This window comes from Myxocyprinus asiaticus, chromosome 37 (genome assembly GCF_019703515.2).
Source record: "Myxocyprinus asiaticus isolate MX2 ecotype Aquarium Trade chromosome 37, UBuf_Myxa_2, whole genome shotgun sequence".
NCBI classification, from domain to species: domain Eukaryota; kingdom Metazoa; phylum Chordata; class Actinopteri; order Cypriniformes; family Catostomidae; genus Myxocyprinus; species Myxocyprinus asiaticus.
The window spans coordinates 16,976,000-17,001,189 of NC_059380.1; the positions used below are offsets into that span (position 1 = coordinate 16,976,000).

At 39.6% G+C, this 25,190-nt stretch overlaps 1 protein-coding gene and 1 pseudogene across 1 annotated transcript; both read left to right on the plus strand.

Moving 5' to 3' along the window:
- Positions 1-16,457, plus strand: LOC127428367 (transcription factor Sp2-like). Its single transcript, XM_051676708.1, has 8 exons — positions 1-56; positions 4,590-4,666; positions 5,097-5,852; positions 9,417-9,635; positions 9,809-10,094; positions 10,421-10,601; positions 14,283-14,476; positions 14,698-16,457. Exons 1-8 carry the CDS (start codon positions 50-52, stop codon positions 14,796-14,798), a joined length of 1,821 nt encoding a protein of 606 aa, XP_051532668.1. The 5' UTR covers positions 1-49; the 3' UTR covers positions 14,799-16,457.
- Positions 15,981-25,190, plus strand: part of LOC127427778 (ATP-binding cassette sub-family C member 10-like) — a 14,369-nt pseudogene continuing 5,159 nt past the window's right edge.

Sequence of the window (25,190 nt, forward strand, 5' to 3'; positions counted from 1 at the left end):
CGGTCTCCCGTGTGGGCTCTTCAAGTCTTCACGGAGAGTGAATGTCGTCATGAGCGGTGGGTAGGAATTATAACATTGATGTTTATATTACTATGTTACTTTTCCTAAACCTTTCCTTCGGAGATTTAAGTGAAATATATTTGATGTCCTAGCACGCACATACGTGTTTTAAAAATCAAGTGTAGCACGGCGTTTTCGCTAAATGCTCACTTCCGGAATCAGGCTTCTTTTCCGCAGCGAAGAGTTTATCTGGCTAGTTAGCACTTTAGCATGCTAAGCCAGCAGTTTCCTTCTCCATCGGCGCACTCAGACTCTCTCTGCCTGCTTATTCCTCACACATACTCTCATATCACTCTGCATGCTCATAGAAAGCTGTAAACGTGTAGAAGGCTGATTAAAGTATCTAGACAAGCGGATTTCCACAATATTTAAGGCATTCAATTCAATGAGCATAGCTCAACCACTTGTCTGATGTTTAGCTTGTTAAGCGTTAGCCGCTGGGTTCAGCTTGCATCTTAATATCAAACTAGTTAGACTTATGCAGAAAATGATCGTTTACTCCCTCCAACCACGAAATTTAGCCGTAAATTTAAATGCACAAACTTGATTATTTTGATTAGCTCTAAACGTTTCAGAACTGTCATAAATTTCAGCATGATGATCTGATTAGCTGGTTATGAGCAGGGGCGGGTTTACTATTTCTGAGGCCCCAAGTAACCGACCAACCCGGGGAGCCATTTAGAACATTTTAGCTTATAAATTACATACAATTGATTTGAAATCCTAATTTTAAATTAATCCTATCAGACGTTGTAGCCAAGTACATTCGTAATGTTTAATTAAATAAAAATCTAGTTAAAGATAATTAATGCCTGTTTTCCAGTTTTTCCACAATACAGTGATAAAAAAGCAATACATATATGTTTATACCTACATATATGTTTACAAAACACTTTTTTAATGAACAGGGTGTGCAAAACCTACTACTTCACCCAGTAACATTTTGGAATTCAGTTGTTATTTATTAATGTTATAACCCAACAATTATTTATTGTTGTCCAGTTTGTCATTATAATATGATACAGTATTATTTTTATAACTTTGAGGATTTGATGCAATAGTAATATATTCCTGTCTTATTTACTTTAACCTGGAGCTTATATTCTGGCGCTGTAATGTATTGTTCACCATGTTGCAAAAGTCTGTATTTTTTGTAAGTATTGTAGGCAACATTCGTAACAGTATTGTAACAGTAAACATACAAGGCACGGAGGCCCCTCAGCACACTAGAGCAGAAGAGAAAAAAAAACTTTGCTAGGTGCAGAACAATCTGGAATAATGTTAAACATCGTAATAGTCACCTCTTTGCAACCTGAACTTGTTTAGAACATTAAATCTTTGTGACACCTGCGCTTACAATCTAGATGCAGCGCAACGAATGAACAGTAGCGGTTTTAACCACCACGCAATTGCGGGGGGCCCTGTAGGAAAGCTCTGCAAAAATCGCTTTAGGGGTGACGTTGTTCTGGGCACATGTGCGAATACGCTGTTCTCAGCACTATCAGAGCGGTTCACGTTAGAAGCCGGTTCACGTTAGAACTAGGGATGGGCATACTGGTCATTTTGTCTACTCGAGTACTCGGACTAATTATTTGAGTACTTGTCGAGTACTCGAGGGGCAATGACATGTACATAACAGTATATATAATAACATGTCTAACAAACGTCTTTGGCTGCTGCATTGTGTCTTGTTCCAGTGTATCGTCTATTCATTATTATAGGCTGATATAAAATAATCTGTTACAAAATGTACAAACGATTGCATAATCAAAATATAATGCATCATATTTTGTCATTATGTGAAGATTTGCTGCCCAACTCTATGAAAGAATGCACATCTGTCTGTTCTTCCTTCAGGCTACCGTAGTAATCTTAGTAAGTGCGCACCAGTTTTTATAGTGACTGTCTGAACCGTCTATTTTCAAATCACGTTTGGCTTAACAGGAGATGCCGTAGCCATCGCGTTTTTAATATGCGTGTTAAGTTGAAGTTCAGTTTTGAAGATGCTGCATTCTGTTCCATTTAGCTGCACTCTGTCTAACTTTTTGAAACACTCGCAGCGTGTTGAGTCCACTGCCACATGTGCCTGGTGTGTGTGTGTGTGTCCCCAAGTGTTCGCTCCTGTGGGGAAAGCCGCGATGCTCCGTATTGTTGTTGCTGTGATGAATTATGAAGCGTTCTATTCAACACGGAGAATCGGAATTTCCACCTTTCAACTGGGGAAAGTGCAACGGAATGACACTTTATGTCGGACTTATATGTCAGACTTATAACTTGGAAACTCTTCAACTCCCATTTCGTCAAGATGCAGGTGTGTGTTACTTCACGCAAACATTTCGGCACCCAGGGCAGGGAAGTTTACAGTCAGTGACAAATGTTTTGCAGAGACAGGTGTTGAAAACACGGTTAATTACACTCTCTTTTGATGATCGTTACGATAGCATTGCAACGTCGTATATCAGTTTGGTTGCTATGAGACATCTCTGACAATCAGTGTACCCCTCAAAATCACAATGTAATCGATCTCAGAATTAAAAATAAGCTCCCTCTTCGACACGTTTGTGTTTAGTTGTCAGGTAATTGTCACTGAATTTCGAATTAAGTGAAAAGTCACATCATACTTGATCAACATCGATCATCGTTACTCGAGTACTCGTGCCCATCCCTAGTTAGAACTGCGTCTTGCTGTTTCTTCAGTGTCTCACGATGAACCGGCACATTTTTAGACACTGTGTCAAGTTAATGAGAACTTCAGGTTTCAAAAACGCATGTCGAGACACCTGCGCTCTGTTTCATTCGTTACGCTGCATCTAGATTGTAAGCATAGGTGTCTCAAAGATTTAATGTTCTAAACAAGTTCAGGTTGCAAAGAGGTGACTGTTACGATGTTTAACATTATTCTGTATGTTATACAGAATTGTTCTGCACCAAGCAAAGTTTTTTTTTTTTCTCTTCTGCTCTAGTGTGCTGAGGGGCTGCCGTGTATGTTTACTGTTACAATACTGTTACGAATGTTGCCTACAATACTTACAAAAAATACAGACTTTTGCAACATGGTGAACAATACATTACAGCGCCAGAATATAAGCTCCAGGTGAAAGTAAATAAGACAGGAATATATTACTATTGCATCAAATCATCAAAGTAATAATAATAATAATACTGTATCATATTATAATGACAAACTGGACAACAATAAATAATTGTTGGGTTATAACATTAATAAATAACAACTGAATTCCAAAATGTTATTGGGTGAAGTAGTAGGTTTTGCACACCCTGTTCATTAAAAAAGTGTTTTGTAAACATATATGTAGGTAAGAATTGCTTTTTTAATCACTGTATTGTGGAAAAACTGGAAAACAGGCATTAATTATCTTTAACTAGATTTTTATTTCATAAAACAGTATGAATGTTCTTGGCTACAACGGCTGATGAATTTCAAATCAATTTTATGTAAATTATAAGCTAAAATTTTCTAAATGGCACCCCGGGTTGGTCGGTTGATTGGGGCTTCAGAAATCATAAACCCACCCCTGCAAATGAAACAGAGCGCAGGTGTCTCGACATGCGTTTTTGAAACCTGAAGTTCTAAAAATTTGCCGGTTCATCGTGAGACACTGAAGAAACAGTGAGATTCGGTGCAGCAGTCAAGGATGTTTGTCCAGTGCATTTACATAGGAAAACAATGAAAAACAGAGCAGATGCATGAAATAACACGTTTGGTGTGCACGGCCCCTAACTCATCCATTTGCACGTATCTGTCAGTGAGAGCGCATGGGTGAAACAAGATCAGACAGCCTGTAAACTGGTTGTGAGAGCAAGTTTTCATAGTGTAAAGTGGCAGAACTGTTGAATTTGATGGCTTAGTGATCACTGTAGTCTAGGTCTCTCTCATGTTGACTTCAGACTTATTAGTACACTTGTAGACTTAAAAGAAAGCCAAAATAATGGTTACAAGCAGTGCATTTAGCTAACTGTGGCAGCCAGTTGGAAGGCAACAAAACATCTAGTGTTTATTTGGGTTGGGATCTGAGATCTTTGTACATGCGGGGTCAGTGGGGGCAATGCTGTGTGTTTACCACAGAGTTTTGTATAGTTTAGCATTTGCTGGTGGTGTAAAGTGCCTCTGCCATCGCGTGCTATTAGAGGTTTGAATTTAAACCCTATCCCAGTGAATCACTCCTATCCAGTGTTTAGGTAATCAATGGTGACGCCTCCTTAGCTACACACATAACTGAAAGTGAACAACTTTCATGTTTTTTTTTTTCCTTCCCTTTTTGAAATCCTCACAAATACGGATTTTGATTTTGGGTATTCCTGGTTGTCTATGGAAACAGTGATTACAAAACTGTGGTGCATGAGAATAATAAGGAAGGGCAAAGAAATTCTAAGCACGGAACTACAGAATGTTGCTGAGTTCAGTTGCTCAAAGAATTCCTGCTGCGTCACTCCTCTCTCAAATTGAAATCATAGTTGGGTAGTTCTGATGTTTTCTTTACATAAATAGATACATCTTCTTCTCACAGATCAAAAGGACAGTATGGCCACCACTGTCGCAGTCAGCCCCAGTGAATATCTTCAGCCCTCTACCACCACTTCTCAAGTAGGTTCCCTGTGATCTACAAACAACCATATATGTTTTTTTAAGCCATATTCTACTTTTATATTGTATTAATAATCAGCTCTATGGAATACATGATTCTGATTGGTCAATCGTGGCATTTTGTAGTCAAAAGATTTGGTATAATGACAGCTAAATTGTATAATTGACTGTCCGAGGCAACCTGTTTGCTACAAAGCTGTGGTAGTTTTGTGTCTCTTGTATCACTTCACAGTCTTTATTCTCACATTATTTCTAAATGTACAAAATTGCAAGTTTACTTTAGTTTTTTAGTTAATAGTTTGCATTGAGAATGAAATTCAGTTGTTTTGGGGAGAGTTTTCAACACCTTTTTTAAAACAAATTTGAAGCTGTCAGCAAACTATGTTAAATCAAGTTTGTTGTTGGTAATAGTGTATCCACATTTTCTTAGGATTCACAGCCCTCCCCACTGGCCCTTCTGGCAGCTACCTGCAGTAAGATCGGGCCTCCTGCTGCCCAAGCCCCAGTCAGCACGCCACCGGCTCAGCCAACCACACGGCGTCTGCACCCCATCAAGCCCGCCCCTATTGCTCCGGCTCCACCCAAAAACCTTGGGTTCCTCTCAGCAAAAGGGAATCTTATCCAGCTGCCTGCAGGCCTTGGTTCCTCAGGGGCCAGTCCCATAGTCTTCACTATACAGAGCCCTTCACGCCCGGCAGGCACATCCACTCCCAACATCCAGTACCAGGTGATTCCTCAGTTCCAGGGGTCTCAGACCATTCAGATGATGCCTCAGGGAGGACAGATCCAGATCATCCCTGGAACCAACCAGGCCTTTTTCACCTCACCTGTAACAGTTCAGGCTGCCACACCCGCCCCACCACCTTTGGCTCCAGCGCCAGTTACGCCACAAAAGACAGTGGCGATCAAGCCATCCTCACTAAAGCGTCGACCGAATAATGCAAATGCTAATGTTGTACGACTTCCTAGTGGACTCACGCTGCCTCTCAACGTTACTACGGGTGATGTGGGAGGAGCTCAGGTTGTCACAGAGACTGCTACTGCTCCAGTGAAGGGCAAGAGGGGAAGGAAGAGGCAGGTGGCTGTAGCCTCACCCACACCAGCACCTCAACCAGCCTCACCGCCACCAGTGGCAGAGCAGGTGGAGGCATTGCTAATAGAGACCACAGCTGATAATATAATTCAGGTATGTGCGAATTTCTGTAGTTCTTCTTTTGCTTTCTAAGAACTGCCGTGTCCGAAATCATGTTCTGTCAGAGTGTGGTCTGCATTTGATGAAGGATGCACTTCTCGGCCGGTAATAATAAAGTACATTCTTTAGGCATGCAGGTGAGTAGTATGAACAGAGCCCTTCTACCAAAGGGAGCCTACAAGGTTAGCCACAAAATGCATAGTACGGCTGTCCCATAGACATTCTATGGGCGGTACACTGGCGAGGAGACCAGGGGCCAGTGTGCTGTATAAACTGCTTTTGTGAGGAAACAGCTCATCACTTAATAAATTGACCACCTATCTGTTAACCCTCAACATGTTTTACACTAAATCCTTTTGGAATGAACTATGTGTGCAGTTTACTAGGAAAAAAATAACTGTTTTATACGAGAAAACACGGATAATTTTGCGGCTCTCCCAATTCATATGTATGCTATCCGCAAACGGTGATTTACGCTCTGTCCTATGGTAAAATGCAGAGGTTGTTATCTCAAAAAATCATACTCAAGTAGAAGTACTGTTACTTCCCAAAAATTGTAGTGTGAGTAGAGTAAAAGTAGCTGTCCTAAAAACTACTCAAGTAAGAGTAAAAGAGTAGCTCATTTAAAAGTACTCATGAGTAGTGAGTATTGAGTACCGAGTTGCAAAACCTATGCCCCATTATAATGAACACTGTATGCCAACTTTTAAAATACATCACTTATCTATGATAAACTACATGAATCTGATTCCAAAAAATAAAAGGGAGACATGATAACAGAAATGAAAAGATTAAAAAGTTATTTTCAGTACACTGATCACCATTTTAAATCGTAATGTATGAAACAATTACATTAAAATCAGTTTATGTGTAGGGTCTAAATTTCCCTTAATGCCGACAGAGCATTATTGTTGTGCATAAAACATGTTCAAACAATGCAAGGAATGCAGAAAAATGCTAAATAAGCAGGATCACTTGGCACGTCATGTCCTGCACAATAGAGGAGGTGGAGCAGGCATGGGAAAAGTTGTTTGGTACAGGGCCTACATCACGCTTAAAAAGGAAAAATTCACCCAAAAATGAACATTCTCTCATCATTTACTCACCCTCATGCCATCCTGGATGTGTATGACTTTCTTTCTTCTGCAGAACACAATTTAAGATTTTTAGAAGAATATCTCAGCTCTTTTGGTCCATACAATGAAAGTGAATGGTAACCAGAACTCCGAAGATCCAAAAATGTCATAAAGGAAGCATTAAAGTAATCCATACGACTCCATACGGTAAAATTAATGTCTTCAGAAGTGATAAGTGTAGGTGAAAAACAGATCAATATTTAAGTCCTTTTTTACTATTACTCCCTGCTCAGTCAATCTCCACTTTAACTTTCACTTTCTTCTTGTGTTTTTGGTGATTCACATTCTTCATGCATATCGCCACCTACTGGGCAGAGAGAAGAATTTCTAGCAAAAATGGACTTAAATATTGATCTGTTTCTCACCCACACCTGTCATATCAATTCTGAAGTCATGGATTAAACCACTGGAGTTGTATGTATTACTTTTATGCTGTTTTTGTGTGCTTTTTGGCATGAGGGTGAGTAAATGATAAGAGAATTTTCATTTTTGTGTGAATTATTTCTTTAAGTAGCACATGGGGGGCCACATTGTCCTCCTTTCGAGATATAATGTTCAACATTGATTTAGTTCTTGTATCTTTTAAGCCAAGATATAGTTGTGGTCTCATTCTAATGCATGATGCACAATTTTCTGAAGTTTGTGACTGGTGGAATGTTCTGCTGAAGTATTGCTCTACAAATGTTGATACTTTTCTATCTTTATAAAGGCTAAACATAATTATAAATTATTTTATCATCTCTACTTTCCTGGTAATTTATTATACCAATTAACACACTCTCTACATCAAGGGTCAGTATTATTAAAAAAAATGAACAATATTTAAAAAATATATTATTATTAAAAATGTCACTGTTTTATTCTATTACATTAATACTTTTAAAGCTACTCAAGTTATTCAGCCAAAAGTAGTGAGTGGTTTTCTCATTTCCTTGTTTATGTTGTTTGATTAATAGCCTTTATATGACATAGCCTTCCAGACAGTGCTCAATTCGGTTACATGTACACTTCAAGTCCAACATTTTGATGCAAATACGCTTTTTGTCCCACTGTTTAAGTTCACTTTAGACATAAACGACTGTGTTTACATTAAATCATCACCAAGACGGGCAAAGGCGGAATTATAAAGTGTATTTGACCATTTAGGTGCGTACCTGCATTAGCGCTTTCGGAACACACGCGCATGTAAAGCATACAAACATTAACCGCCTGTCAATCAAACAGCGCGCAGCTACAGACGTCAGGAAATAAAAAGTCAATCTTTTATATTTCATCTAGATCAACCAACCAGTGGTTGTCTTGCTATCGCGATTGATGTAATGAACACCCCTGTTCTAGATGTAGAACATAGGCTAAATATAGAAAATTACTCAAAAGTTTGATCGAGGACATCTCTCTTTTTTCCGATAAACATATAGATCATTTTATTTCCCAGCCCTATTGATAACATTGCATTAATCTCTCACAGCAGCCCAATAATCTCAGTGATAGATAGTTAAATTACAGTCTACGTTATAGCCACACAGAATCTAGTAAGCAGAAATATGAAATTTACCTCGATATGTTTCTTCAAATTACAGGCAGGATAAATGCTGATATATGGCTTGAGCTAGTTAAACTCACATGACACGATCAAGCAATTGGCCTTTTTCACTGCGAAAAGCCCTTTCAGGTGCGGCCGGTTATGTTCAGCTGTAAACTGTGCTTGAGGCATCCTCCACAGTTGCCGCCAGATCTGCAACTGCCATTCAAGTTTTTTTACGTGTGATTTGATGGGAGTCACGAGACTTTCCCTAGCCAATCATGTTGATAGATAAAAATAAAATCAGGACAGGGAAGTAGTGAACACAGACGGTGGGAAAATAGCGCAGTAAAAGTACAGTTACAGCACTTAAAATGTACTCAAGTAAAAGTAAAAATAAATTTTTTTTAAACTACTTAAAGTGCAATTCTTGGGAAAAAGTAGTTAATTACAGTAACATGAGTATTTATAATTCGTTACTTTACACCCCTGGTTATCTCAATATAAAAGATCTCTGGTTTGAATACATTCCTACTTAATCCAAGAATGTGGGCTTTGTCCCATGACCTGAATATTTGCCGTAATTAGAGGTAGATTAATATATCAGTTTTACCAATGAATCTGTGCTGATAGTGGCTTTTTGGAACTATCTGTTATCAGCAAAGATCTATGGTGATAGTTGCTATAGTGATATTCTCCCGAGAAAACAAATCTTGGAAAACCAGGAAAATGCATGGTTTTTTTTTACATGAGAAGCGGATGTATTGTGTATTTAAAAAAAAAAAAAAAAACATTTTGCTTACATTGAATTTTCAGTGCAGGAAAATTCCTGGTCATGTTTTTAATGAGATCCACCCATTATTTTTGAATGTGTATGTTCATTATAATATCTTGTCCTAGGCAGGGAATAATCTCCTGATCGTGCAAAGTCCAGGGGGGAGTCAGCCTGCTGTGGTGCAGCAGGTGCAGTTGGTTCAGCAGAAATCAGACCAACAGGTTGTTCAGATCCCCCCGCAGGCATTAAAAGTGGTACAGGCCGCCTCTGCCACACTTCCCCCTGTACCACAGAGACAGACAGTCACCCCCAGTGTGCAAGTTACACCTCCAGAACCCACACAGGTACTTTTAAAAACCTTATATTTTCATACTGTCAAATAATGTAAAATCTTTTTTAGCCTGTCTACAGTTCTCAAGTTTAAACGTGAATCAAGGAGTCAAATATCTGATGTTCTCATAGGTACCGAAGATATATTGACATTAAAGTTAGACATGTGTATTGCATGCTCTCCCAGGTGCTGATTAAAACAGCCTCAGGTGAATGGCAGGCTGTACAGCTACAGGAGGCCATGGTGACTACACCAACCTCATCAGCCAGCACCCCCACACCAGCAGTGGTCTCTAAAAAGGCCCAAACAGGGACACGGAAAGAGAGGACTCTTCCTAAGATTGCCCCGGCTAGAGAGGGTCTGATAACACTGAATGCAGCCCAGCTAGCTTCTGCTGCTCAGGCTGTTCAGACCATCAGTATTAATGGTGTGCAGGTGCAGGGTGTTCCTGTAACTATCACCAACGCCGGGGGTGAGTGAGTGTGCTTCACACGTTTCAATAATTGCCATCGCCATTCTGTCTGTTCATATACAGTGAACCAGACACTCCTAATAAATCTGATTATGAGTGTGTTATAGTAATGTAAGATTGTCAGAGCAGTGGCCTATTGAATAGCTTCCATGTTTTGACATGTTGAGCTGTGATGCTCATGTGGGTGATGCGAGTTCAACAATTGTAACAATTCTCGTTTCCCCTTCTCTTTTCCATCATCTCTGTACTATGACTTTAAAAATAAAGTAACTGAATGGCTGTGTGTGATGTGTGTGTGTTTATGGAAATTATTTTTTTTTTTTTAGGCCAGCAGCATCTCACTGTGCAGACGGTTCCAGGTGGGGGTCTACAGCTGGGCAGTACCCAAACACAGACCATGCAGGTGGAGCAAGCACAGACACTCGCATTGGAATTGCACAGTCAGCCTGGAGAAAAAAAACGGCGCATGGCCTGCACCTGCCCAAACTGCAAAGATGCAGAAAAGAGGTAGGCAACTTTAAAGGCATAGTTCACCCAAAAATGATAATAATCTTATCATTAACTCACCCCCATGCCATCCGAGATGTGTATGACTTTTTGTCTTCTGCAGAACACAAATGAAGATTTTTAGAAGAATATCTCTGCTCTGTAGCTCCATACAATGCAAGGGAATGGTGGTCAGAACTCAGAATGTCCAAATATCACATAAAGGCATCATACAAGTAATCCATATGACTCCAGTGGTTTAATCAGTGTCTTCTGAAGTGATCCAAATGCTTATAACTCCTTTATCACTGTACATCTTGCCATTGCAGTCTCTAAGCACAATCATGATTTCAAGCTTGATTACACTTCCTAGTGCTTGATGCATGCACAGAGCGCTAGATGGCGCTATTGACCATTTCAAGAATGTAAACAAAAACAAAGGAATTAGAATGGTCCAGATGTATTTCCAGATCCTTTTAACAAAGTCTCTTTTTCAAGGTAAGTCAGTCCACTTGACGGCTATTTTTGGAACGTTAATTTGGGCAGTTTTGGCAGCTATTTTTATGTAAACAAGCGGCATGAAAGTGCAGCTCCTATGTACTTGAAGGGGGGAAAGACCGAAATCTCCAAAACGGTTGGCCAAGATTACGATAAAAGAACATATTTAAAATAAGCAGTAAAATCTGTCCACACTGTGTGGTGGGGTGAGAAAGAGATGGACAAAGTGGGTGTGGATTCAGGCTTTGGAGAGGCATTTATTTAAAATAATAAACAACAGAAAAGGGGGAATAAAATGTCCAAAGGGGATAGTGTCCAAAACAATGGGGTTGTATGTTCTTCATGGTGGAAAGTGCTATGTGAAAGAAGAGTAGTGAAGACAGGGTAAGGTCCAGGTGATAGTAGGAGGGGTCCCGGCAGCCGCAACGCGCTCCCTTCACTCGAGCGGCCCGACTTCCCTGGGTGTCGGCACTCGAGGGGAATAGCAGCCCAGCATTCTGGCCCGGCGACCGCGACGTGTGCTCCAATTCATGGCGTCGCATCTAACTTGCACTGGGGTTCCGGGTGCGGGTCTGGCAACGCATCTAACTTCCTCCCCACTCTGTTCCTGGACCTGCGACGACACTAGCAGGTAGAGACCGGTCTTCCGAAGAGAGGTGCGCTCAGTGTTTAAATGCAACGGTGATGAAGCTCTTCATTGGGTTCAGGTGAGCTCCATCACGAGTCGCCAAATGGGGAAAAGTCACCTTAGGGCGACGATGATCCACGGGAGAGGCATGTTGTTCTGTTACAACTGGTATAATAAATTGTGCGTTTTTACCGTCTTGTATAGCTAATGCGCATGCGCGTTCTCGAGTTGATTGACAGGCATTTTCTGTATCTAAAAGTGATTGGCTGTTTTACCTGTAAGCGGGACTTCCTTTCTACTTCCATTGACCACTGTGTGTTCCAATTTCTCCCATTCATTTTAACAGAAGTGGCCCGTCTCTGCTAAATAGTCTCTGTTTTGACAAACTGGAAATGTTCATGTAACAATGACGTCACTTGACGTCACCAACGAACAGTCCTTGAAATGGTCTACAGTTGAAGTCAGAAGTTTACATACACCTTAGCCAAACACATTTAAACTCAGTTTTTCACCATTCCTGAAATTTTATTGTAGAAAACATTCCCTGTCTTACATCAGTTAGGATCACTACTTTATTTTAAGAATGTGAAATGTCTGAATAGTAGTAGAGAGAATAATTTATTTCATTTTATTTCTTTCATCACATTCCCAGTGGGTCATAAGTTTACATACACTTTGTTAGTATTTGGTAGCATTGCCTTTAAATTGTTTAACTTGGGTCAAACATCTTGGGTAGCCTTCCACAAGCTTCTCGCAATAAGTTGCTGGAATTTTGGCCCATTCCTCCAGACAGAACTGGTGTAACTGAGTCAGGTTTGTAGGCCTCCTTGCTCGCACACGCTTTTTCAGTTCGGATTGAGGTCAGGGCTTTGTGATGGCCACTCCAATACCTTGACGTTGTTGTCCTTCAGCCATTTTGCCACAACTTTGGAGGTATGCTTGGGGTCATTGTCCATTTGGAGGACCCTTTTGCGACCGAGCTTTAACTTCCTGGCTGATGTCTTGAGATGTTGCTTCAATATATTCACGTAATTTTCCTTCCTCATGATGCCATCTATTTTGTGAAGTGCACCAGTCCCTCCTGCAGCAAAGCACCCCCACAACATGATGCTGCCACCCCCATGCTTCACGGTTGTGATGGTGATCTTCGGCTTGCAAGCCTCACCCTTTTTCCTCCAAAAATAATGATGGTCATTATGGCCAAACAGTTAAATATTTGTTTCATCAGACCAGAGGACATTTCTCCAAAAAGTAAGATCTTTGTCCCCATGTGCACTTGCAAACTGTAGTCTGGCTTTTTTATGGCACTTTTGGAGCAGTGGCTTCTTCCTTGCTGAGCAGCCTTTCAGGTTATGTCGATATAGGACTCGTTTTACTGTGGATATAGATACTTGTCTACCTGTTTCCTCACGAGGTCCTTTGCTGTTGTTCTGGGATTAATTTGCACTTTTCGCTCCAAACTACGTTCATCTCTAGGAGACAGAATGCATCTCCTTCCTGAGCGGTATGATGCCTGCGTGGTCCCATGGTGTTTATACTTGAGTACTTTTGTTTGTACAGATGAACATAGTACCTTCAGCCATTTGGAAATTGCTCCCAATGATAAACCAGACTTGTGGAGGTTTTTCTGAGGTCTTGGCTGATTTCTTTTGATTTTCCCATGATGTTAAGCAAAGAGGTACTGAGTTTGAAGGTAGGCCTTAAAATACATCCACAGGTACACCTCCAATTGACTCCAATTAGCCTATCAGAAGCTAATTGCCTAAAGGCTTGACATAATTTTCTGGAATTTCCCAAGCTGCTTAAAGGCACAGTTAACTTAGTGTATGTTAACTTCTGACCTACTGGAATTGTGATATAGTCAATTCAAAGTGAAACAATCTGTTTGTAAACAATTGTTGGAAAAATTACACGTCATGCACAAAGTAGATGTCCTAAACGACTTGCCAAAATGATAGTTTGCTAATATGAAATCTGTGAAGTGGTTAAAAAATAAGTTTTAATGACTTCAACCTAAGTGTATGTAAACTTCTGATTTCAACTGTATAGGAAGTGTAATCGAACTTGAAATCATGATTGCCAAGGAAACTGCTGTCAAGATTTATAGTGAAAAAGTAATTACATTTTGGTCTGTTCTCACTCAAAACCAATTGGATCGCTTCAGAAGACATGGATTAAACCACTGCAGTCGTATGGATTATTTTTATGCTGGCTTTATGTGCTTTTTGGAGCTTCCGAATTCTGGCCACCATTCTGTTGCATTGTATGGACCTAAAGAGCTGAGATATACTTCTAAAAATCAAAATTGGTGTTCTGCAGAAGAAAGAAAGTCATACACATCTGGGATGGCATGAGGGTGAGTAAATGATGAGAGAACTTTCATTTTTGGGTGAACTATTCCTTAAAATCCATTTGAAATGAACTTTCCCAGTGAAGACTGAATCCAAGTATGCTTAAATAAGATTACAAAAGATGACAGATAAAGATTGATCTATTACTTTGATGATGCAATGTCTTCATGTTGACCATGAAAACAATGTTGAAAACTGTAGTGACGTGGTTTTTGTTTGCTGCAGGCCAGGAGAGGTGGGGAAAAGAAAACACATCTGCCACATAGCAGGCTGTGAAAAAACCTTCCGAAAGACATCCCTACTGCGGGCGCATGTCCGGCTGCACACTGGTGAGAGACCCTTTGTGTGCAGCTGGGTCTTCTGCGGAAAACGATTCACACGCAGTGATGAACTGCAACGACACGCCAGGACACACACAGGTACAGAACAAACCAATATACTTTTATATATTAAGACTTGAGTAACACTTAAAGATGTCTGAATGTCAACTGCATTATAAACCAAAATATCAAACCAAGTGGCATCTGCTAGCAAGTGTTGCTAGACCTTTTCTCAGAACTAACTTCACTTTTCTGAATGTAACCACAGGTGTAGTTCATCACATTAATTAACACTTGTGTGTGTTTGTATCTGTTTTCAGGAGACAAACGTTTTGAGTGCAATAAGTGTCAGAAACGTTTCATGCGGAGTGACCACCTCACAAAGCATTACAAAACACACATCAACACAAAGACCCTGTGAACAGCTCCTTTTACCTGGTTTCAAGAACTTTGGGGGGGAAACGCTCTTCCCAGGGCTTTGAAAGAAGGGAGAAAACAAAGAGGTCAACCCCCTTCATGTGTACGATATGCCCCTGGAAAGTCACCTGTTAATACCAGCCATTTCAGACTACACTCCTGCTGTCCCCTTTTTTAACTTATACTCATTGTCAGAGAAAGGCTGGCCAGCTGCACGTGTGGCCCTTACCTGAGATACAAAGAACACATGGATACCAGTTGTGTCTGGTTGATTTCTTCGTACGGAGTGGAAAGGAAGTCTATCTCAGTTTGAACTACAGCATCAACAAACACTCCAGCCAAAAAAATATCCTTTCCCGTCTCATTTCAAATTATTCACATGTATGTTTTTGGTTATTTTAGCTATCGTGCCCCCTCAGTGTTTCCTGGCTATTATTGTGTAAATGTTTGTTTTCATACATTCAAACATACATTTTTACATACTTTGGCAAATTTTAATTCAGAAGTAACTCTGTGGACAAACTCTTTAACCCATTTGAAGTAATTTAAGTTGTTGAATGAATTTTATGGCTGATTTAGACTTTTAAACAGAAGCTTGAAAGTTATTAAACATGATTCATAAAACCTTGGTTGATTGGATTTTAAAAAAAGATTTTTGTTTAGGCTTTTACATACTACTTGGTTTGACAATTGCGTTTTGTGTACAGAGGTGGTAAGGTAAATATCATGGGACTTGCTACAGGTGTAAAGGTGGTAACCCACTTTTTATCACATTTGAAATAAGGAATAATTTATATTTGAAAACATGTCTGTTTGTTAAGATTGTTTAAGTATCCATGCAAAAATGTAGATAAACAAGAACTCATGTTTGTTTTCTGAATTCATGAAACAGGACAAAATTTCTGTGGTGATATCGGTCTGATCGATTCTGGTTGTGAATATATAAAAGTTTTTATTTCACCTTATGTGCAGTTAAACCAGCTACAAACTAATGGTTTGTGAAATAAAGTCATTCCATTTAAGTTAATCTAAATTTTTGCACAAGCTCTCTTAAAGAGGCCTTAATAGGAAAAAAAAATTCTGTGCTCATGTATGTATGTATAGTGTCTAAATTCATACTGTTGTATTTGGGCATAAAATGTAGGATAATTGTTACACAAATGTGCATTGGCTTGTGCTGCCGATCATGAATGATGTGGACTGTGTACAGTGTAAATGAGAAGAAAAAGCATTGTATAGTTTTCATTCCTATAATGTGCAAGATTAATAGATTACCCTTTTTATTAACTAAAAGGTGCCTTAGTCTGCAGCACCCCGTATTTAAAGAGATTTGTCTGTATTTGTAGAACTGCTTTATTTTTGGTCTAACTTATGAAGTGTTAAGAAATGCCAATTTATGTGCACTGACCAAATTCAGGGGTTTCACTGAGTGGATAAGTTAATTATTTGGTTTAAATACCTTTTGATTTGACTGATTTAAAGGAGTCCTTTTATCTTTCCTTGATATACCCCATCTGTAAGGAGCCCTGACTTTGAACATTGGTAGGTAATCCTGTGTTTGTATAACCTGTATTAAGGAGCTTAGACCAGAGAACTTGCTATCTTTTTCTACAGTCAGACCACCTCTCCACCTCACCTAATAAAGCATAACACAACGCTCTGAGTTTCTCTGTATTTTTGAGGTGAACATGATAGTTACATTTAAAGTGATAGTTAACCCATACATAAATCTGTCATAATTATCTCACCATGATAGTTAATGCATAAATAACAAATCTGTCATAGTTATATCACCTTCATGGCATTATAAATCTCTATATCTTCCTTACTTGGAACACAAAAGATGTTTAGCTAAATGTCCACACTGTTCTTTTATTAACAATGAAAGCAGGCTTTCAAACTCTGAAAAGTACCATAAAAGTAATCCATTTAGCAATAGCCTTGCATGATAAACATCACTTTGTGTGAGAAAATAAAAATTTAAGTCATCATTCACTAAAAACCTTAACTCTTGCCTTTGAATATGATCTCACAGATCATATTCAAACCTGATGCCTCACCAGACATTGCACACAGTTGAGTTCACTGCAAATAATGGGATAGATGTTAAAGTTTTCAGTGAATAATGACTTAAATTTGTATTTTTCTCACACAAAGTGATGGCTTTATAAGACTTTGAAGTCATATGGACCACTTGAGAGGCCAAGTACCCATCCACTTTTGTCGTAAGGAAAAGAGTAGCTTTGATATTCTGCTAAACGTATAATTTTGTGTTCCACGGATGAAAAAAAAAAATATATATATATATATATATATATATATATATATATATATATATATATATATATATATATCTCAAAAGGATTTGCAATGATATGATGGTAAATCGAAAAACAATTTTTTTTTTTTTTTTTTGGAGTAAATGATTCCTAAATTTTATGACGTTGACAGGGGACATTTATTTTAAATGGGACTGTCGCAGTCGTAATGATCCCTCACAGTGTGTCACTGCACAGTCTGTGCTGATTAAACAATGTCTGGAGAATAAAATACTCAGGGACAGAGCCTTGTCAAATGTATTACTACAAAAGTATTAGCAGAACCGTGTGGACTCGTCATCTTTACGTCAGAGTTTAATACTAATGTTAACTATTATAAGATCACAAAAATCAGCTACTTATACTTCATAGAATATATCAGACTAAACTTTTGCAGAAATAAATGTTTCTGTCGATACATTTGAAAATCATTTAAGTTTAAACCCAGTGAAATTGTATATACAGTTACAGTATATGAACATACCCATTGTTAATATATGTAATCAGGAAATGTCAATGCAGTATGACATCGGCTGTGTCTCAAAACCTAGTGAGCTGTCTACCAAGACAGCATGTTTGGGCATTAGTACTGTCAACGCATTATTTTATAGCCTAACCATCGGCTCTGAAAGTGACAAAAATGCCCCAGATATTTAAAAATGGAGTAAACATGTAGCCATATATATTTTATGAACTCTGTTAAGCCTATTTAGTGAGAGGGTTGCTTCTGCAGACACAGTAGTTAACTGAAGCTGTTAGATATCTGTATTTACTGTCATGTGATAATAGAATTGTTGAATAGAAAATATTTCTAATAGAAAAGTTGTTTGGATGGAAAATATGATAGTAAGCATATGTATATATACAGTAAATTCCCTCGCAAATGTAAAAAGTTCCCACAAAAATCAGTTCTAGCGGGCAAATGTTAAACTTTAATTATAAAAAATTATTGGTACTGACACTAATACAGATGTTTTCAAACCTGTCTGCCCTAGGACTGTATTTCAGCCCTCAGATATCAGAGCCATGGGGGAAATACAGGTGTGTTTGGACCATCTGAGCTAATATCAGAGCTCTGTCACACTAATGTGGATAATCCATTGCCTGTGTGGCAGAATGGCACCATCAGTCCCTGTCTTAACCAGCTATTGGGATCACTTTCACATGCAGTTGTTGCGATAATTAGTGCCTGTTACATAAGGGTGCCAAGGTAGGTGTAATACATTATATGATGTCCACTCTGGAAGCAAATATTGGAATATGTGTGTGAACAAAACAGTTGTACACCTCTGTTATTTAAAGTCAACATAAAATCCAAATCAACCCTAATTACTTGCATATTTTCTTAATAGATGTTTTTGGTCATATTTTGCACAATTAGTGCACATTATTACAAAGAAAAAAAGTTTGTTTTGCTAATCTTTCATTTAAATGTAATTATTTGCTCCACCTCTGAAATGACTTTTGACTGCATTTTTTCTACTAGCTCCATTCTGGTATGTACACCCACTCTTTACAGTCCAATCAATTCTGATTTATAAAATCAAGTTCCCACCTAAATTTTTTCTTGTAAATTTTCCTGATTCTCTCAGAAATACATCAGATTATGAAAGTAACATGGGTTGCGAAACATGAGTTGCGAATTCTTTATTTGTGTTAAAGTACTATTCTGGGTTCAATACAAGTTAAGCTCAATCGAAAGCATTTGTGACATATTGTTGATTACCACAAAAATTTCTACTTGTACATCCTTTTCTTTAAAAAAGCAAAAATCTGGTTTATAGTGAGGCACATACAGTACAATGGAAGTGAATGGGGCCAATCCATAAATGTTAAAATACTCACTTTTTCAAAATGATAGCCTCAAAACGTAAACAGTATTCGTGTAAACATGATTTTATTGTGATAAGATCACTTCATAACATTTTCTGTCTAAAGTAACATCCATTTTTACAACTTCATTTTGTAACGCCGTAAACCCTAAAACAACCATAAACGACTTTACAGCTCAGATAATAAACAAGTTTTAACAGATCAATTAATGGAAGTGCTTGTAGAAAATTATAAGCTTCACGTTTCTGCTTTAACACCCTCCAAAATAATGGCCCCGTTCACTTCCATTGTAAGTGCTTCACTGTAACCTCAATTTTTGCTTATTATCTTTTTCACAATCCTTGTCTTATTCCCCACAGTTTGAGCAATATTGTGTCCTCCCTTCCTATTGGCTGGGGCTTCAGGACTGCATCTACCCTGTTGTTGGCTCTCCTCTTTAGTGGAGATTTGGTTCTGGTTTCTGAGCTCCAGGCCCTTGACATATAACTGGACGTCTTAGCTGATGAATGTGGCGTGTGTTGGCCTGGTTGGTCCATTTTGGTGAGTTATGGTCTTACAAAGGTATATTTACTTAAGAAACCGAAGTCCTGTTGTGCTTCCTGTTGTGGTTATTATCTCCATCCCTAATCTAGCTTTCACCCTCACTGCTTACATCCAAGAAAGCATTTACTTTGGTGTCTCAGATACTCTGTATGTAGTCTGTCTAGCCTTGACAATAACCAGGGCAGTTCTGGTTTTGGTCTACCTGCTTGGTTATACCTTTCCCTGTCACAGAACTCAAAGGGACCTCCTTTCCTGTAACGGCGAAAATGTGGCTTCTTTAATTGTCTCAGAGCTCGATGAAGCTGTAACTGTTGCAGAGGTCATGTGACGTCTTCCAGCTGCCCCATCGGCTATGTACCAAAGCAGTCACTCTCCAGTTCCACCAGTGCTGGCAGAAATGTCTGAATCGAAGTGATCTGGAGAGATCAGAGAGACAGGATAGACTTCCAAGAGGAAACCTGCAGGACAACTCCTGGAGTGAGGCCCAGCCAGAAAAGATTTCTGAATGTGGAAAACAATCGGATGTCAGGCTTCTGCAAGTGTTGCACAAGGCTTTTGGTTTACGCTACTACCTATTGGTTGTGTTGAAGTTTGTAGCAAGTATGCTAGCTAAGTGGGCGTGGCTCTGCTGCTTGTGCCTTTGAATAAAGTCATTGCATTCAGAATTCTTGAAAACAACAAAAATATGCTGGTGCACAAGGATGCAAGAATACAGAGATCCTGTTTGGAATTTGCATCCTAAATTATTATAATTGGGAGTAAAACTTCTCTTAGAAGACTGCTGAGGTCCGGAAACAAGAGTTACATCATCTGAAGGTTCTGAAGTACCTGGATGATGTGTGTGTGTGTACACCTGGGCTGCTCTACCTGTGGTCATTTCTATCCTCACCTTCATCACATATGTCCTACTGGGAAACAATCTCACCGCTGCAAAGGTGTGCATGCCCCTTTAAATTGTGCAAACAGCCCTACCAGTACCTCTGTGCTTAAGTGATTCAATATCACAGGAATTTAAAATTGCCAAATATTGTTATACACACTCCCTCCAATGTTTAATTGCCCTACATGTATTGTTTGTTTGGCAGATGTTTAGTACATTGGCTCTTGTGGGGAGGCTTATTCTACCCCTCAATGCCTCAGCCCTCAGATGTCAGAGCCATGGGGGGAAATACAGGTGTGTTTGGACCATCTGAGCTGGTGCTTATGGGACACTGGAGGCTAAGGTGTCTTTGGACCGCATTCAGCGCTTCCTCACACTTCAGGATAGTTCACCCAAAAATGAAAATTCTCTCATCATTTACTCATCCTCATGCCATCCCAGATGTGTATGACTTTCTTTCTTCCTCAGAACACAAACAAAGATTTTTAGAAGAATATATCAGCTCTGTAGGTCCATACAATGCAAGAGAATGTGACAAGACCTTTGTAGCTCCAAAAATCTCATAAAGGAAACAGAAGTAATCCATCCCTCATGACATCCCAGATGTGTATGACTTTCTTTCTTTTGCCGAACTCAAATTAAGATTTTTGGAAGAATTTCTCAGCTGTGTAGGTCCTCACAATGCAAGTGAATGGGTGGCAAAATTTTGAAGATCCAAAAGTCAGACTCCAGTGGTTAAATCAATATCTTCAAAAGCAATATGATAGGTGTGGGTGAGAAACAGATCAATATTTAAGTCCTTTTTTACAATAAATTCTCCACCCTGCTCAATCGCCACATTAATTTTCACTTTCACCTTATTCTTCTTGTGTTTTTGGTGATTCACATTCTTTATGCATACCGGCCCTTACTGGGCAGAGAGAAGAATTTAAAGCAAAAAAGGACTTAAATATTGATCTGTTTCTCACCCACACCTATCCTATCACTTCTGAAGTGCTTGCTTTTTGGAGTGTCTAAATTCTGGCACCCATTCACTTGCACTGTATGGACCTACAGAGCTGCAATATTCTTCTAAATATCTAAATTTGTGTTCTGCAGAAGAAAGAAAGTCATACACATCTGGGATGGCATGAGGGTGAGTAAATGATGAGAGAATTTTAATATATACTTAACTATTTGAGTTTTATACCTGATAGCTGTGATTTTCATTTGCTAAATGAGTAATGGTTTTGTTTTAAGAGACATGAAGTCCTGTCTCTGGTAAAAGCTGTGCCTAAAGACAGCAAGAACAACAGCAATGCAAAAGAGAAAGGTATTAATGCTGAATGACCACACAATTTGTGGCAGTCTTATTTTATAGTACACCTCAACTGTAATCATGTAAACAAAGCATCTTTCTTAGATGGGATAAGCAGAGAGGAAGTGGAGGCCAATGAGTTGGAGCCAGTGGTCGAGGTAAAGATGGGGAGGAACAAAAGCAAATGGGAAAACTTTCCTGGGCTGTCTACTGTTCCTATTTGAGTTTTTGGCACTATCCCTTTTAGAAATTTTACATTTGAAGGTAATGAAATTAAAATCCCTTTTGCAAGAAGTTTGAAGTGCTAAAATCTGCCTTGGCATTTCTCTTTTCTGTCAGGTCTGGTAGGTCTGTCTTTGTCTTATGCGCTGCCGATCACCAACCTGCTGTCAGGCCAGCTTTTCAGCTTTGCACAGACAGAGATGCAGCTGGTGAGCGTAGATCGTACTGAGGAGTATTCCACCAACATCCCACTGAAAACACTGATCCAGGACCAGTTGTGTTTTGTCATTTGTTTGGAAACCAGGGGTTCCCAACCTTTTTTGTTAACTGAAGTCCTTTGAAATTGTGTAACATGCGCTCTCTTTGGTTCCTTGAATACCAGACATACTGCTGCATTCTGGATCATTTGCAGGGGCCTAATTGCGCATGAAGGTAGGCCTGCAATGAGAGCGTTAAAGTAGTACAGTCTAGGTATGACATGTGACTGATCAAGAAGTTGTCAGAGAGGAAGGTCTTTTTTCCTGATATTGTAGAGTGTAAATCTACATGATCATGCTGTCTTTGAGATGTGGTCTGTGAAACTGAGTTGTTATCGATGGTTATCCCTAGATTTCTGACCATTTCGGAAGGCGTTATTGTAGTCGAACCCAGCTGAACGGTGATGTTGTGTTCAACAGCAGGGTTGGCTGGAAAGATGAGGAGCTCAGTCTTTGCTGGGTTAAGTTACAGGTGGTGTTCCTTCATCCAGGCCGAGATATCTGCCAAACAGGCCAAGATTTGAGCAGTCATCGTGGTGTCGTTGGTCTGGAAAGACAAGCTGAGCTGTGTGACATTGGCGTAGCAGTGGTAAAAGAACCTATGTGCTTGAATGATGGGTCCCAGTGATGTTGTGTATATAAAGAAGAGAAGTGGCCCAAGCACTGAGCCCTGAGGTACCCCAGTAAGTAGCTGATGTGACTTGGACACATCATATATCCAGGCTACCTTGAAGGACCTACCTGAGAGATAGGAATTAATCCAGCCAAGCACAGTTCCTGTGATGCCCAGAGTAGAGAGGGTGGACAGTAAAGTCTGATGGTTGACTGTGTCAAAGGCTGCAGAAAGGTCCAGTAGAATCAGGACGGATGACCTGGATCCAGCTCTTGCCTCTCTCAGCGACTCAGTGACAGACAGCAGGGCAGTCTCTGTGGAATGTCCACTTTTAAAGGAAGGATGGCAGTGTGCTAGTTTTAACCTGTCTTGTTTTGCTTTTATTTTATCGTCACTACTGGTTTTCTTCAACTACTCTGCGGGCAAACAGAAGCAACAATGACTCACCTTAATTCGACGGGCTTCTTTCTCCTTTTTATGGTTGTATGCCACATTTTGATTGGACTTTGTGAGTACCGGGAGCCTCTCCAGTATAGCCGTGAGTTCCTCCTGCTACTGCGCAACTCCGGTGTGGGACCCCTCGGCAGCTTTCCCCACGGAGATCATCCAGCAGGATCCTTCTGAGGGGAATTGGAGCTGGGCATCCAAGCCGATGGGTGTGAGGAAAAGGGGGAGGCGTGGCGGCATATGCCAGAGGCTTAGGAGACAGGGCCACTGGGATACCCCTTCCGACAGTCATCCTGGCTAATGTTCAATCACTCCGTAACAAAGTTGACGAGGTTCAGGCAAATGTCAAGTTCCTGATGGAGGATAACAGCGCTTGTCTTCTTGCTCTAATGGAGACATGGCTCAATGAACAAGATCCTTATTCAGATCTGGAAATTGATGGTTTCGGGGGTATCTTTTCGCCTGGACAGAGACTCCACAGTGACCAGTAAATCACTCGGTGGAGGCTTGTGTTTCTATGTCAACAAAAACTGGTGTAAAACGGTGGTCGTTAGGGAGACATTATGCACACCTTACATTGTCAACTCTTGTCTGTATCCCTACGACCCTTTTTATTTACCCAGGGAGTTTCCACAGTTTTTGTTATGCTTGTGTATATTCACCCGAAGGCTAATGTTGATATGGCTACTTGGGCTATTGTAAAAACAGAGCAATGGCTTCAAGGGATTGCGCCGGACACACCAAACCTTGTTATGGGTGATTTTAATCACTGTAAACCAGGAAAGTCTTTGTGTAACTTTTACCAGTATGTGACATGTTCGACATAACATACTAAATGTCTGGACCTTTGTGATGGATCTGTCAAAGGAGCTTATAAATCCTTTCATAGAGCTCCACTTGGTATGTCTGACCACAGTGTTGTGTATTTGGTTCCATCCTATAAACCGGTCCTGAAGAGAAACAAGCCGGAACGACAATTAGTTCCAGTCTGGTCAGAGGAGTCTATTGAATGTTTCCAAGACTGTTATAGTTGCACAGACTGGGACATGTTTAAAAATGTCAGCGGTGATTCGGATGAACTTACAGAGACTGTGTCAGCATATATCACTTTTTGTGAGGATTTGGTCATCCCCCGGAAATCAATTTCCATTGATCCAAATAATAAACCATGGGTATCCAAATCTGTAAAACACACAATTATACAGAGAAATATTAGTTTTAACAAAGGGGATGTGACAGAAACAGAAACAAGTAAAAAATTACAGAAACAAGTAAAAAAAAAAAGAAATTAAGCTTGCTAAGTGTAGCAATAAGGACAAAGTTAAGTATATGCTCAGTACTGGTAATTCACACCCTGCATGGGAAGGTGTAAAATCAATGATGGGGATGCAGTCTAAGAAATGTCAAATTTCCTTTGATGGCAAGCTTGACCTTGACCTTTCTAATGAACTGAAAATAATTTTTATAATCATTTTAATGTTCATAATTTCAGTGATGAACTGTCAGTTTTCAAAAATGCTAATCTTGAACAAAATATTGTAGGTGTTGATAAGGGCAAGGTCCTGAAACTTTTCCGGGGCGTAAAAGAGGAAAAGGCCTAGTGCTGATGGTACATAGGATTCCTTGTCTTTGGAAAGATGTTCCAATTTGCCTACAGGTCAGGTAGCGGTGCTGACGATGCGACAGGCACCCTATTAAACAAGATTCAATCACACTTTGAGGGTGCAAAGACTTTTATACGATTAGTCTTTATTGATTACTCCTCAGCTTTTAATTGTATCCAGCCTCATATCTTAGCAGATAGGCTAGGCAGTATCCACAACATTGATCCTGGCCTGATATGTTGGCTGATGGATTTTTTAACTGGAAGGTCGCAACATGTGAAGGTAAATGGTGTCTTATCAGATGTTACTTTCTCCTCCACCGGATTTCCCCAGTGGTGCGTCCTCTCGCCTCTTTTATTTGTGCTATACACTAACGAGTGCC